This window comes from Papaver somniferum, chromosome 2, assembly GCF_003573695.1.
Source record: "Papaver somniferum cultivar HN1 chromosome 2, ASM357369v1, whole genome shotgun sequence".
NCBI lineage: Eukaryota > Viridiplantae > Streptophyta > Magnoliopsida > Ranunculales > Papaveraceae > Papaver > Papaver somniferum.
The window spans coordinates 215,114,837-215,130,189 of record NC_039359.1 but is presented as its reverse complement, the minus strand read 5'-3'; the positions used below and the strand labels follow the sequence as shown (position 1 = coordinate 215,130,189).

At 37.7% G+C, this 15,353-nt stretch overlaps 3 protein-coding genes across 3 annotated transcripts; 2 read left to right on the top strand and 1 right to left on the bottom strand.

Annotated features, from left to right (window-relative positions):
* The first annotated feature begins 3,098 nt into the window (after positions 1–3,098).
* Positions 3,099–4,376, top strand: LOC113354537. The gene is made up of 2 exons (XM_026597842.1): positions 3,099–3,900; positions 3,976–4,376. Exons 1-2 carry the CDS (start codon positions 3,140–3,142, stop codon positions 4,172–4,174), a joined length of 960 nt encoding a protein of 319 aa, XP_026453627.1. The 5' UTR covers positions 3,099–3,139; the 3' UTR covers positions 4,175–4,376.
* Positions 4,377–8,591: 4,215 nt separating this feature from the next.
* Positions 8,592–11,901, bottom strand: LOC113352835 (U-box domain-containing protein 34-like). Its single transcript, XM_026596601.1, has 9 exons — positions 11,606–11,901; positions 11,381–11,502; positions 11,176–11,294; positions 10,951–11,072; positions 10,567–10,865; positions 10,381–10,482; positions 9,866–10,297; positions 9,048–9,791; positions 8,592–8,959 (listed from the first exon to the last, which is right to left on the bottom strand). Exons 1-9 carry the CDS (start codon positions 11,817–11,819, stop codon positions 8,768–8,770), a joined length of 2,346 nt encoding a protein of 781 aa, XP_026452386.1. The 5' UTR covers positions 11,820–11,901; the 3' UTR covers positions 8,592–8,767.
* Positions 11,902–13,287: 1,386 nt separating this feature from the next.
* On the top strand, positions 13,288–13,869 carry LOC113352833 (formin-like protein 14). Its single transcript, XM_026596600.1, has one exon. It carries the CDS (start codon positions 13,288–13,290, stop codon positions 13,867–13,869), a length of 582 nt encoding a protein of 193 aa, XP_026452385.1.
* Positions 13,870–15,353: the final 1,484 nt, after the last annotated feature.

Sequence of the window (15,353 nt, the reverse complement as noted above, 5' to 3'; positions counted from 1 at the left end):
TCAGAACTAGAGTAATCCTCAAAAGCGTTGTCAATTTCCATGTCATAATTATCATTATCAGGTAAAGCATCTTTCCTTGACTCTTTAAATATGTACTTCTGTCTATAGTCCCTATCATGCTTTTCTAACCTTTTGAAAACCTTTTCATACTTTTCAACAGAATCTAACATTATATAAGTACTATTCTATCTACTTCTCACATCCAAGATCAAACCTTGCTTATATTCAATCTTTTCTAATTCACAACAAGTTTTAAACCTACTCAACCTAGCAGGAGATCTAGTTATATATTTGATAACTAATCTCATCCTACATATCGACTTATTGTAGAGTCTTACTGCATCTCTTGTCACAATGGCAAGAACATGAGATGCACATCTAACCTGGTAAGAGTGAAGTGAACAAATCAGAAATGAAAAGTACACATACATAGAAATGAACACATGCATTGAAAAGTTACAGAGTTACATGCAAATATTATAATCTAGAAATGAACAAATCAGAAAAACTAACTTACGTGCAAATATTCGGCTCTAACTGGAGCTGAAGTCCAACCAATCACACTTTGCTTCAAATATTCAATTGCCTTCGTATTAGCACTAGCGTTGTCTAGAGTAACCCCAAACACATCCTCAAGACCCCAATCCAATAAACATCTTTCTAAAATTTGGCCAATATCACTGCCCGTGTGACCTTCAATTTGACAAAACAAGATGATTCTCTTTTGTAACTTCCAATTTTGATCAATAAAATGAACAGTTACGCAGATGTAGTTATAATTGTTAGGAGAAGTCCATGTATCAGTTGTCAAGGACACCCTCATTTTGGTAGCTGCAAAGTAACGCTTCAAAAAAAATTTCTCATCGACATAGAGTTGTAACAGATCCCTGTAAATGGTCTTACGACTCGGCATTTTGAATCGAGGCTCCAACATCTGCGAATAGGACCTAAACCCTTAACCTTCAACAATTCTGAATGGCTTCTCATCAACAATGATAAACACAACAAGAGCCCTTCTGCACGCTTCTTGACTGAAACTAGATGCAATCAATTTACTATCCTCACCTGGCTTTTGGGGTTCAAACATCAATAATTGTTGTCCTTCCACCTTCTTCTTATTAGGATTCTAGGTGCAATGCCTCAAGAGTTTCCATAACCCAGACGTACCATTCTTTTGACTACCAGATTTCAATTTCTTGTGACAATGCTTACATTGTGCCCATACCTCATCTAATTTTATAAAATCCTTCCAAGCTTTTGAAGTGGATTTCGGATTCTGCTACATCAACAGCAGGAGTTGTAGCTTCATTTGGATCTCCTTGTACAACTTTCTGTGCATCAGTAGAAGGTGCATGAACAAATGTAGGGTTAATAGAGGAACCAACTTCAGTTGCAGCTTGACTTTGAGTTGCATTTGCATCCATCTGAAATGAAAAAAAACAAGTTAAGTGTTAAACTGAGAGCTCATCAATACAGATTATTGCATTTGCATAAGAAATGGTTTGAAAAACAAAATTCCTTCAAAAATACAGATTTACTGACACAAATTACAAATTTACTTCACATCAATGTTTCTAGAAACTTGACATCATGTGAAGTATATAAACGAATTCACACCTTTTGATGCCAATATGAGAGTTTCAAGCAGAAATTAAACCAATATGAGAGTTTCAAGCAGAAACGAATTCACACCTTTTCAGAGGACACTACACAATTTAACAAGTCCACACCAAATTAAACCCAAAGCACCTAGCTAACATGAATTTCAAGCAGAACCTGCAGATTCTACACAGTTACACAGATGCATCAATGAAAGTACCAAAAATGCAGGGAGATATGAATACACCCTGATATTCCCTATTTATTCATATCTCATTTGCAATTGCACAAATCTATACATCAAATTGCACGATTTGAACCCTTTCAATTAAATCATCAGACAAGTAAACAACAACACTATGTAAAGCCAACCAGGATACATGAATAAAAACAAAATGAAACTATCGAAAATGTTAGGGTTTGTTAATTATACCTGAAGAAGATGTACCAGGATGACAAACTTGCAGCAAATAGAAAACGAGCTGGTTTGTTAATTATATCGAAAATGTTAGGGTTTGTTAATAACGAGAAGGAGCTTGTTTGATTTCTAGGGTTAAACTTGCAGTAGATAGAAAACGAAAATGGTGGTGCGGTGGCTTAGAAGATGGTGTGGTGATGATGATTAGAACTTAGAACTGGCGATGATGATTAGAACATGGTGGTGACTGGTGTGTCGACGGCCTCTTCTCGCTTCTTCTCCGAGAGGAAGATGAAACTGAGAGGAAACAAAAATGAAGAGAATACGATAGAGAAAGGGTTTAACCCCTAATATCAACGGTTAGGATTTAACCCCTAATTTCAACTGATATAGATCCTCGGTACTACGGGAAGGGACGAGACGGGAATAGCATAGGACCGTTACTCGTACCTCCTCTAGGCACGGTACCAGTTTTAGTACTTGTACCTGTCCCATCTGACCGCGGTTCCGGAACGGTACCGGTACGGTTCCTGCGGTTCCGGGACGGTTCCATGGGACGGGACGGTTCCTGTGCATCCCTAAGTTGGACAGGACAAAAAGCACGGATTTCGGGTCACATGCTCACCCCTAATTGGAGTAATAGCCAATAGACCAATAGGGAAGACGGTGTTCATTTTGGCCCAGATAAAAGGACCTGATCAGAGTCGGGCTCCCATGTCGTGTCGACTCAGCTTTGGAGTAAAAGCTTAGAACTATGATTTTGTTTTCATATATGAATACATCGAAGCAGTTGGTGGTTATGAGTTATGACATTTGGAAGTCTAACAATAAGATTTTATTAGTATTTTCTCTTTAGATGTTTTAGATACAGTTGCAAAAACTCAAACTTCTGGCGCCAAACATCCTTTCTAAATGACTTTAAACTCAACCGTTGTGTTTGAAACGGAGACGACACAAATGATTAAATTCACACCTCTTCGTAAGAGACAGATTTCCATACCAACAACACTTACAAACAGTCACCATTTTGCATATAAATATCCCAGAATCCCATTTAACCAGTACCCATCCCTCTCCCATCAGTTTCATCAATTCAAATATCTGTGTATTCATCTCTCAATCATGACATCTTATCACGATGAGAAAATGACGATAGAGGAACTGCGGTTCTTCTACAGGATTGATCGAGAGATTTACAGATATTTAGCAATTACCTTAGGGAAAGATCCTTTGCGTTCGATGGCAATTATTGCTTTATGGATTTCCATGGAAGAGATGGGGTATCCAAGTATCATACTTGAATTGCTTACATACCAAAGCGATATCATAACGAATTCCGCATGCGACGAAGCAGAATGGGCAGTATATTATATCATTACCGGTACTCCTCCTCCTCCTCCTTTTTACCGCACTGCAGTAACGGACATGAATACAACGTTAACACTGATACGAGATTCTGGGTCTGCAATGTACGTTTCTATGAAATATCTGTTCGAACATGGAGCAATTGGGTATTCTTCTCTCAAACAAATAATAGGAAATCTTTGCTCCATAATGTTTGCAGATATCTTGAGAAAAGCAATGTTGAAGAATGGTTTCGGTGACAATCCTAATGATCTGGTTAATGATCGTGCTGATGAAGACACTAATATTCCCGAGGTAGAACTCGATAATTCGGCACCAATTAAGGTCGAGGCAGGTTCGTCATCTGGTACTACACAGGGTGAGAATATTTCTGAATTTGTTAGGACCTCGTCATTCTTGACAACATTTGAGGAACAACCAACAGTAGAAATTATTCCACCATGTAAACGAACTTTGTTCGTTATATTCTCTAGAGGATTTCCAATTTCAGAAGATCAAATTCGTGAATTCTTGGTCAGGTAATAATTGTTATCCAATAATGTTATTTGTTTTTTGGAATTTGTTTGGGTCAGAATTAACATTGTTAATTGCAGGACGAATGGTGAAAATTGTGTTGAAAGCATCTGCATGCAACAAGTTAGGCCCCCTCAACGACGTCAACCAATGTATGCTATGATTGAATTCCATGCAACCGAAACAATTGATAAGATCCTAGCCGGAGAAGATAAAGTTCGCTTTTTCATTAGTGGATGTCATATCCAGGCCAGAAGACTTGAAGCAAGGGAAGGCTAGCTGTCGTTAATAGGCGTGCAACATTTACTGGGATCCATAGTCTTATAATAAAATTACATACTGTTTGTCATCGTTTGGAAGGCACTATTGCCTTGGAATTTTCTGTTTATGTTTCTACAAAACTGCTCCCTTCATGAGCTTTGGTTAAATGCACCAGAATCAATAATCTGTTTCTTATTAACTGTGCTCACTGAATATTTATTAAGGCCTTAAGGGTTTGTGTTCGATATTTAGTCTTCTGATGGTTCTTGCATGCGTTCGTGTTTTTTGCATGTTATTTCACTTAAAATAATAGTGTTAGAATCTCTTTTATTCATCAAACAAAAATATTTCATCCTTGTAAAATTGAAAGAGGAGATGTTCTTGATACATGCAAGAATCTTGTCCTGAAAAAGAAACAAAAAAAAAAGAAGAAACCACTGGCTATATATTGCAATTAGCAACCAACCGCCGGGTGTCACAAAAATTCATTCCGGCGTTTTTAGGGTCCAGCAAGGATTAGGTTTTTTCTTTTCCTTGTCCAATATAACATCTCTTTCTGTCTCTCTGGCTATATATACAAGCCTTCCCCTTGCCTTCCAACTAATCAACAGTAGTCCTTGTTTTCCAAAAAAATAAAAATAATAATATGATTATTGCACCTATAATCTGTTTCAGCGTCTCTTTGGGGTGCTGTTGCACCGGAGGTTTCTTTTGGATCCGGAAATGTATACAAGCAAACGAAGGACCGCATCCAGCTTCCCGACCATATTTGAACGCACCGGCCATACAAACAACTCGACCAGTACAACAACTGATACCTCCTCGTCAACCTAGTGTGGTACATGAAAATAATGACCCTTGTGCTTTTCCAAACGAAATCATTAACATAACCGTAAACGATCTAGTCGAATATGCTCTTGAGCAATCAGATAATGGTCGTGCATCTGCAGTAATTCATGGTTCATGTGATGAATTTACATCTTTGAGCAATACTCAACAGCGAGCTCCACCTTCGGATTATAAACATCCACCCATGGCCGTGTCATCTGAATGTGCTATTTGTTTGGGGAATTTATATGATGTACGCCAAAAGGATGATCAAGGTAATAATATTGTATGATTAGGAGGTGCACACACAAATTTCATCGCAATTGCATCGATGAATGGTTGAAGCCGGGAAACTCGAGTCAAAAAACTTGCCCTATTTGTAGAGGCAGCATCCTTCAATCATAAATTCTTCAGGGTGACCGAGTCCATTAGTCTAAAGACCGGAAGCTCCTATTTTTTTCATGCCGTGTTGTAAAGTTCCATCCATAACAATATAATTTGTAGAGGCAGCATGCTTCAACTACCGACTATTATTCGCTTACTGCGAATACAGTACATCCAGACTCATCACCGCTTGCTTCTTTGTAGAGAATTTCCGTCAGTTGACTGTGCTTGCACAACTCCCATGGATTCAGCTCCCATGACTTCCCACATGTTGCAAGACAATCGACAGGGTAGTTCCAAGACCTTCTACTACCACTGAAATCTAGATGCTTCTTCTCAAGTCGGAGAACTTTATCCATAATTTCCCAAACAAGATTAGAGATATTTTTTTTTTTTGAAAAAGATAAGATGGAATTAGAAAAGAAAGTGCGAAGACAGCACCCTCGAAAGATACATGAGAGAAAAGAGAACTTACATCCGACTATTCTCTAAACAAGATTTTCCAATCAAAAACGAAGTCATCTAACTTCATGTTTTTAAATGAATCAACATTAACAGACCAACTAAGCAACAACAACTTTATATCTATAATAAGAGAGTTTAAGGTTTTCCTCCCTTGCTTCTTCGCTATTTGAATGTCATTTCTTTCCAACCACACCACCCACCACAAAGCAAACGGAAGACAATATCGCAAGAACAAAAGGGGTTTGGTCGAAATATTCAATTCCACTTCCATAAGAAATCAATAATGGTTGTGGGATGAACCCAGGAAAAACCCAGCTGTTGAAGAAAATGTTCCCAAATCTTCCAAATGAAAGGGCAATGGAGAAACAAATGCTCCACCGATTCCTCATTATTATCAGAAAACCCACATAAATTCACCACTGTCATACCCCTTCTCGACAACATAGAAAGAGTGGGAACAACTCTATTTGCAGCAGCCCAAACCAAGAAACTAACCTTAGGAGGGATTGTCTTGTTCCAAATGTATTTAGATGGAAATTTTGGAGGTGTGATTTGTCCTTGATCATGCATAAGCCAAGCATAGCAAGAACTAACAGAGAACATACCTTTAGGGATGTAAGTCCACTCCCGTTTATCATCGGTTGCAACAAGAGCTCCTCGATCGTCTAAAAATATAGAGAATTCTGTAACTTCTTGAATTTCCTGATCCTTAAGCCTTCTACAAGGATCAATGTTCCAAGACGGTCCAGCCCCATCATAGCTTTGGAAATAACTCTCTAAGAGTTTTTTCATGACACCAAACATCATCCCAAAAATTTGTCTTATTTCCTCTACCTGTTGAAATTTTGGACCCATTTTTAAGGACAACAGACTGATTGAGAATATCCCGCCATAACCCCCACCATAAGTTCTTTTTGAGTCTTTAGGTAACCAAACTTCTTCGATGTCGCCGAATTTCTCAAAAATGATTTTCCTCCACAAACTCATCTTCTCCTCTCCATATCTCCACAACCACTTTGTTAACAGAGCGTCGTTGGTAACCTTTAAATTTCTGATGCCCAGACCGCCTTCACTCTTAGGGACAAAAACTTTTTTCCACGACCTCCAATGAAGGCTTTTCTTGTTAATAGTATCTCTCCAAAGAAAATTCCGCATCAGTCTTTCTAATTTCTTCGTTACTGAAATAGGAATTTGAAAAAGTGAAAAATAATACAAAGGGATGGATGCTAACGCGCTATTGATGAGCTCAACCCTTCCGGCTTTCGAGAGGTACCTTCTCTTCCAAGGAGCTAGCTTTAGAATCATTCTTTCAATCACAACATTCCAAACAGATCTTAGTCTAGTAACGCCCAAATAGAAATCCACTTTTTTCACATTTTTCACACCACTTCTCTACTTCATCATATCGACAAAATGGTAAATGTTTTAATACACATTTTTCACACCACTTCTCTACTTCTATTGAAGGCTTACCATTACTGCCGAAGCATCGATGAACGAGGCGTTGGCAGGACACCAAAAAGGAGGCTACATCTGACAATCTGCAGTACACAAGAATATATGTAAGCTTAAGGTTAATAGCAAGCTCCAAGGCTTTGTTCACTCCCTGCATCTCATGGTAAATTTCTGAAATCAAACTTGCATCATATCCAGAGTATGCAACAATGGGTTTGCCACGATAGTCACGAATAATAACTCCGAAGCATCCCTGCTTTCCATCTATACTACCGACGTTTATAATAAAACAACGGCGACGTGCAATAGCATGATGTATCAGGGTTTGAACATGAGTAGCACTCTCAGGCCATGAGGCTATCCAATTCTGCTTCTTACACTCGGTATAAACAAATTCCAGTGCCGCACACAATTCAGCTTCTTCAAGCTGTCAGACCTAGTACATTCTGCACACCTTGTGACATAATGTACTCTTCTTTCCTTTTATTCATAACATTCAGGAACTCCTTGGGTGTTATATTAAACTGAAGGATATGAAAGACCGTTCTGATTTTCTCTCGGCGTTGTTCCAGAAAATAAGCTTCTTCTTCTTCCTCGGCATTGTAGTCAATGTCGCTGTGTTCACTCGACATCTCATACTTGAGATCAGACTCATCAGAGAAAGATTCATCACCTTGATTTATCTCCATGAGCTGTGGAATCACGGTATCGGCCGTCAGATTGTGGATAGTTGGAAACCCTAAGTTATAAACCTCCAGATACTTTTAAAGAGAGAGAGAAAAAAAAATACTCGTATCTAATGTTTAGTGTTTGGATATTATTTGTTCAGTTTTCTGACTTCTGAAAACTATTTCTGTTTGGTGAATGAGTCTGCAGCCTTGCAGGGTGGGAAGAAAAAACAAGATGCGAAAAGAAGGATTTCTCAAACCTTAAGAAGCAAGAAAAGAATATAAACATAAAATAAGATCCCCTCTCCCCTGAACTTAACAACCTACATATATATGCTAGGCCTGTACCTACGAACCAGAGTCTAGAATTCCTAAAATAACTAGAATGCTAAATAAAAATCATACTGGAATAAGGAAATAACTAAGACTTTTAAACATTGACTAACATCCAATTCCTTTCTAAATAACAGATACAGTGGCAAATGCAAAGTCTTGCAACTGCACCTACCCCTGATGATCTACATAAGAAGTAAATTAACTTTTCACTTTTCTAACTTTTGAAAACTACTTGTGTTTCTGGTTGCCAAACAAGCTATAAACCTCCGACTCGATGTTATTACTTATATTCAGCCCATTCAGATCAGAATAATATATTTCAGTGTCTCACAATACAAATCATTTTTATAAGATTAGAACACTAATTAAGTCACAAAAACGGAATTTCAACACACCCTTGATTTGCAAATATAAAGTTTGAATTGACAGTATGGGAATTCTCAGTTCAATCATGGCAACTCGAACCGGTTTTCATTTACGCAGTTTGAACCTGTTGCTGCTTCCATTCTTCTATCGCAGACTTCAAAGTAAGATTTGGGGTTAATCTGATATGCGGGAGTATAACTCTCGTTACAGGGGATACTTTTTGCTTCTCAACCCATTTCTGGATTGCCGAGTACTCATACGTAAATCCATCAGCTGCAATGTGTGGATCCTCCATTACTTCCTGCATTATCGGAAGGAAGTAACAAATCAATAACACATTCAGATAGGAGAGGGAATGAAGGGTTTCAGCATCGTTACTGGTGTCATACCTGAAGTATGGGACAGAAATAGTAGCTTGGCATAAAATTATCAGCCTTCTGTAACTGAATATTTGCAAGATTTGAGAACCTTTCGAGCACAGGAAGGATCTCAGATCTAAGATCAGGCCTATCTCTGCATCTTAATCTTGCGCATCGCAATGCAAGCCAAGCTAATTCTTGTGCTTCAGGAAGTGGCCAATCTGTAATTGACTTGTCTAAAATATCAACAAAAAGACCACAACTAATCGCGTTTTCAACACTCATTACTAACCCATTTGCCGGACGAGCGGTTAACATTTGGAGAACGATTATTCCGAAAGAATATACATCTGATTTTGGTCTAATGACACCGGTTCTGTAATACTCAGGGTCCATATAGTTGAGTGTACCTGCCAGAGTAGAGTTTCTACACATGGAAACATTGTCAGGAACAATAGATGTCATAAACTTAGCAAACCCAACATCTCCAATCTTGCTCACGTAGTTACGGCCTAATAAAATGTTCCCTGGTTTCAAGTCGCGATGAATAATTGGCTCCGGTTTGGTACCATGCAGGAATGCAAGACCACAAGCTACTTCATAAGCTATTTGGAAGCGGATGAACCATGGAAGAGGTTCCGTTCCACCTTCACAAAAGAGACGTTCTTCAAGGTTCCCATTTTCCATGTATTCATAAACTAGACAACCGATTTCGGGACAACCCCCTAGCAGTAAAACCAAGTGTGGGTGACATAGTTGGCTAAGCACCTCAACCTGCCAAGATTGCGGAACTTGTTAATCTAGCTTAGTTCAATAAATTAATCTAGAGATTGAGATCAAATAAGTACCTCAGTTAAGAACTCTTCTTTCTTAGAATGAAACTCCTGCGGATGAAGAACTTTAACAGCCATTGGTGTGTGATCAAGTGTACATTTATAAACTTTCCCGTATCCTCCTTCACCGATAACCTTAGCGTCCGAGAACGAATCAGTAGCAGCAACTATTTCATCTTTAGTGAACCGCTTATACCTTCTATCACCCGAGAAAAGAGCATCAATCAAAACCTGTCTCTCCGTAAACGTTGTTATGACATTCAGTTCTGCCTTTTGTCTTTCGTGGACTTCTTGCGACAGCAATTGTTTTGCCACTTCAAGTTCATTTGTGGTTTCTAAGTAGTTGGATTTTTCCTCTTCAGCAATTTTATTCCACATTTCTACTCTTTCAATTGCAGCTCGTGTCTTTGACGCTTCCTCAACACATTCAGAAGAAATCGACTGAATCTGTAATATTAATACGCGAATCAAAACCGAGTATATATATATATATATTAATTGCAGTTGTGAACTGATTAGAAATATATTACCTTCTTTTGTACATGTACAAGATCTTCACAAGCTCTATCATACATTTCGAGCGTATGACGTAGTTCAGATTGCAATCCGGATAGCTCACTTTGAAGCTCAAACTGCACGGAAATGGTGATTAATCGCAATGCGTCACCGAGAAACGAAAAAATCATGAACAAAACCAGAGTCTGCAAATTTACTACCTTCTTGGACTCCTTAAACGCTGAAGCCATGAAATCGTGTTCGTTACCCTTAGGTAATTCCAATAAGTTCTTCTTTCCATTTGTGCGGCTCATCTGGCGCTTATAATTTACTGTTGCACCAGCGAAAGAATCACCATTGGTGAATTTTCGAGACGGTATGTCTGTAAAGACTTCTGATACTGGTGCAGAATAGTCATCATCACCACCATACTCTGATGCTTCAGAAGGTGGATGAATAGTGGATACTTCTCTATTAATTGTAACTGAAAATTCGTGGTTTCTATTTTCTTCCGCGTCTTCTGCATGGATCAAGCCGGAGAATAAATAAGAAAAAAGATCAAGAAGCAAAAGGAAATCGAAATAACTATTTTGTTTCGTGAATACCCGGATTAGAGTAGGAATCGATCAACTTTGAGATGACTTTGGTTCTTGACACGACAAATATATTGCATGTGGTAGTGACGAAGTTCATAAGTGTTGTTGGCACATCTTGACCCTGCAATTTCCTATATAGTTGCGAACAAAAATATTTACGTTATTCCTAAAATGTCATTAATTGTTTTTCTGCAAAACACTGATTATGAACGGAAGATTTAGGATTAGTATTACCTTCCTACGAAGTTTGAAGAAGTAGAAGAACCCAATACCAAATTGTTACAACCGGCTCTTGTAATGTACTTCAAGAGCGCATAAGCAGGATTTTCATCCTCCAAAATCAAAGTCTCCATCTGCACATGATATAAAAACCGAAAGCTAATTAGATTAGGTCAAGTAAAATCGGGAATAAGGTTCATGACATGATTCATAAGCAAACCTCCTTTGATCTGCATAATGTTTTGAATGGGAGAAAGACTTCTTCACATTTTGCTTTAACTTCTTGCCTATACATAGCTACAATGGTCGGATCCATTTCGCTGATTTGGATACGATTTCCCGCTGCAAGAGAAAAAAAACGAACCAAAAGAAGAGATATTGTCATCAATAACATAGGGGAGCACTTTCAACACATAAATTATTTGAGAGATGGAGAGAGGGATACATGGAGTTGAAATGGTATTAAGAGGAGGCATGACATGAACAAGAACGAAGCGATCTGCAATGGAAAGAAGATTATCAACCGCCCAACGAACAGCTTGTCGACTACCCATACTACTTCCCCTTACTGCCACTGCCACCAATGTTCTTGTGCCTGCCAACGATGTTGGCGATAATGAATGACTACCATCACTACTGGTTGTTTTAGTGCTCGTCATTTAGTTTGATATGAACAGATTGTTTTTGTCCTCAAAAACTGTTTCTAACATGAATCTTAGCTACTTCTGGATCTAAATTGAGTTTAACTACAAAGGATTGAACCTTTTTTTTTTTTTTTGTAACTGAGAGGTTGTTTTTGAAATTGGAAACTGAACCTCTAAGCTGAAAAGTCTTCGAGTTGACAGTTTTAATGTTTAAAGTTGTGGGGTGCAACTAAGTGTATCTTTGTCCTTTGTGCTTTCACTGAGCAACAATTCGTTGCTTGGACCGACTCTTTTTTTTTTGTCAAGTGGGAAAAAATTTCTTTGCTCCCGGACACATCTCCTCTACGTCTAATAATACATTGTCCGTAATTGGGAAATCTTACTGAAAAGGTGCCACCATGTCGAACACGCCTGTAAGCGAGCTTCTACTGTTATTGGCTTGATTGATGCAAATGATTAACGTGCAAACCACTCGGGGTCAAAGGTTTCATAAAATGCTGAAAAAGGGATCAAAAAGGAATCTTCTGTGAACATGCATGCACTGACTAAGCTAGAGGCGATCATGAAAATAAAGGAATTAACAAAGCTACGGAAAAAGACATATGAGGTGAAAGGAATCAAGAACAAAGCTACAAAACTTGGAAGCATTGTTTTTAAAAGCTTACGCTTCACGCTTCGAAGTGCAGCTCTGAAGCGGAACACCCAAGAAGCATAAATTTGACTTTTTCTTGAAGCGTCTTCCCAAAGAACATTCTATACCACTGTACCATACTAGTTTTTGGTGTTAAAAGTGAACATAATTTTCTTTGGAACAATAATCATACATTAAATATGGATTCCTCGTATAATTCAATGATACTCATAGGCGTATATTTTAAAATATAGCGCTTCAATAACAAATCATGAAGCATCGCTTCCCGCTTCAACATACGATTCGCTTCCTAAAAATTAAAAACGCTTCATGTCTCCGCTTCACGTTTTAAAAACCTTGCCTGGAGAAGAGATTTCCGAAAAGAAAAGGTAAATTATGTTTGGAGAAAGGTATCAAACAACTAGTACTAGTAAAAGTTGAGAAGGAAAAAAAAAAAAAAAAAGAAAAAGAGAGAATTTTATTGGGATTACCAACACGCTTTGAATAGAAGAGGCTGGCAATGGCATATATGCATTCCCTTCGTGTATGAGGAAGGAACTACTTTTTGGGGTTGTATTTTTTTTTTTGTCATTCGCTTTCCCAGTGTAAATGTGTCTGGTGACAAAGGATTTGCCCACTCCCAAGTCCCTTTGTTGCCCGATGTTTGAAGTAGTGACACGGTGCTAAAAGTTTAAATACATACTATGCACTTTACACTTTGGAATGAGTATTCGTTGAAGAAAGAATCTAATATGAACTTTACACTTTGGAAAAATCATTTGAAGTTTATAAATACAAAACGTAGGAACTAGTTAGCTTATTCAAGGGTTATGATTTTTGGGTTCAATTGAGATGGCAACTTCTCAGGGAACTGCTGGTTTAACATTCTTGAGAGGATGCTTAATCAAATTGCTAATGGTGGGAACTTTAGCGACTGTTTTTCTTACAAGTTCTTCGTTATCGTCTGAAGAAGATCAGTTACTTTGTATTAGTGAATGTACTACTTGTCCAGTTATATGTTCATCACCGCCTCTATTGTTACCTTCGTCTCCTCCATCACCTCGGTCATCGTCGCCCCCACCATCACCATCAACCATTCACTACCCAACTCCTAAGTCTCCTACCACTCTCTCGCCACCACCACCGCGGCCACCATCACCCAAAAAACCAACTCCAGCACAAACATTGCCGAAACCACCACCACCACCTTCTGAAATTTCATGGGAAAACATGCCACCACCAACCACCAATGGAAATATACCTTCATCCCCATCATCAACGACCAATGGACCTCATAACTATCCAAATCCCTACTACTACTTTTATACATCCGAAGCAACTCAAATTTCGTTTCCTTATTATTTTGCATCGGTCTTTCTTCTATTTCTGGCATGTTGTCATCAACGTCATGGAATGAGTCTCTCTTGGTGCTAACTCTTAAAGCTCCTGAGGCTTTTTTGGAAGAAACTCCAACATGATTTAAGTGGTAGAAAGTTTCAAGCCGTAGTATATGCAATTAATAGTTTTGGGTACTTTGATTATGTATTTGTATGTATAAATTTGAAAGCTACAGAAAATCATTTATCACGTTTTGTTAATGGTCATGTCCTCTAGAACCATTCTATATGGGTGGTTCCCTTAATGTGAAATTTGAGTTTGTTATTTATCTATTGTATATACTACTATATAACGTTGAAAAATATTTGGAGAAAAGAAATGATTCCACCTTTTATTCATTTTAGGCTCCTCATGCTTATAGTGATTTTTCTTTATCATATAATTGAGCATTATATTATCATCAAAAAATTGGTTAAAAAGATCAAAATCAACAATTCCTGTGTGAAAAAGACATGTAAAATTTGATACTGTTTAAATGGAAAAAAATATAAAAATAACCAGGATGTAAACAGTTTTATCGTACCCATTTTCAAATAGTTTTTCTTATTTTTAATTTACATCAGGATGCATCCAGTTTCATCCTCAATATTTTTTAAGTTTAAGCTAGAATGAATCCAGTTTCACTCTTGCTATTTTTTTGGCGTCCATTTCACCCATAATAATTTTTACTCGTCCATTAGAACAATGTATTAAAAAAAATTGGGCAAATGCCCCATTCTCTATATTATCAAGACGGTAGATAAATGAAATAAGTGACTAATTGCGCTCATAGACATGAATGTTACATTACTTTTACTTAGCTCATTTGTTTATAATAAGGTCTTCATCTGGTTACCAAAATTGAGATGTGAAAATAGTTGTGCTACATATTGTTGTCGAGTTAAGCATAGACTAGATAGTCCATTCTTGTTAAGTTATTTTGATGTTGTATTTTATTCTGACAGGTAAAGTTAGAAAAGAAAGTTGATATGTGTTGGAGTAAATTGAGCTAATGGTTACTTAGTCAAACATGAAATAGCTGCATTTATCACCATTAGTAGGATGCTACAATGTCGAGTTTTGAGTTTGACATAATGTTTCAATGGAGTTGTAACCTTAATCATCGGATTATAGTTACAGGGAGGAGGTGTTTGGATTAAGGGAGTGGAAAACTCGTGATCAACTCACCTAACACGAACTATTCAATATTTTTTTTGTGAATCGGACAAAACTATCCTCAAACAAAGTCTCTAATACTTATCAAAAGTCAAAACAAAAAAAACTTTCCTCTTTACTTATTCCGATGAAGTGTGAAAAACAGAATTAAGCCTACGAATATTTTTCAAATCTTTGAAAAAGTCTTAACGGAATCATCTTTAACTTGGTTGCTCAAGGTATTATCGGGCGATATAAACAATGGATATCATCTTCACAAGATCTCTCTAAGATCTTGTTTGTTTGCAGCTGAATCGGCGTCTGAATCTGAGTCAACTCCTGACTCGGACCGAGTCATCAGTCAGACTGTTTGTTTTCCATTTTGA

What these genes read in the sequence shown, in the direction of transcription:
- LOC113354537 (XM_026597842.1), top strand. Translation starts at nt 3,140, where the DNA reads ATGACATCTTATCACGATGAGAAAATGACGATAGAGGAACTGCGGTTC. An exon ending in ATTCGTGAATTCTTGGTCAG is followed by an intron (nt 3,901 to 3,975) that starts GTAATAATTGTT and finishes TGTTAATTGCAG; the next exon opens with GACGAATGGTGAAAATTGTG.
- LOC113352835 (XM_026596601.1), bottom strand. Translation starts at nt 11,819, where the DNA reads ATGACGAGCACTAAAACAACCAGTAGTGATGGTAGTCATTCATTATCG. An exon ending in TCTTCAAACTTCGTAGGAAG is followed by an intron (nt 11,073 to 11,175) that starts GTAATACTAATC and finishes GCAACTATATAG; the next exon opens with GAAATTGCAGGGTCAAGATG. An exon ending in CGATTCCTACTCTAATCCGG is followed by an intron (nt 10,866 to 10,950) that starts GTATTCACGAAA and finishes TGATCCATGCAG; the next exon opens with AAGACGCGGAAGAAAATAGA.
- LOC113352833 (XM_026596600.1), top strand. Translation starts at nt 13,288, where the DNA reads ATGGCAACTTCTCAGGGAACTGCTGGTTTAACATTCTTGAGAGGATGC.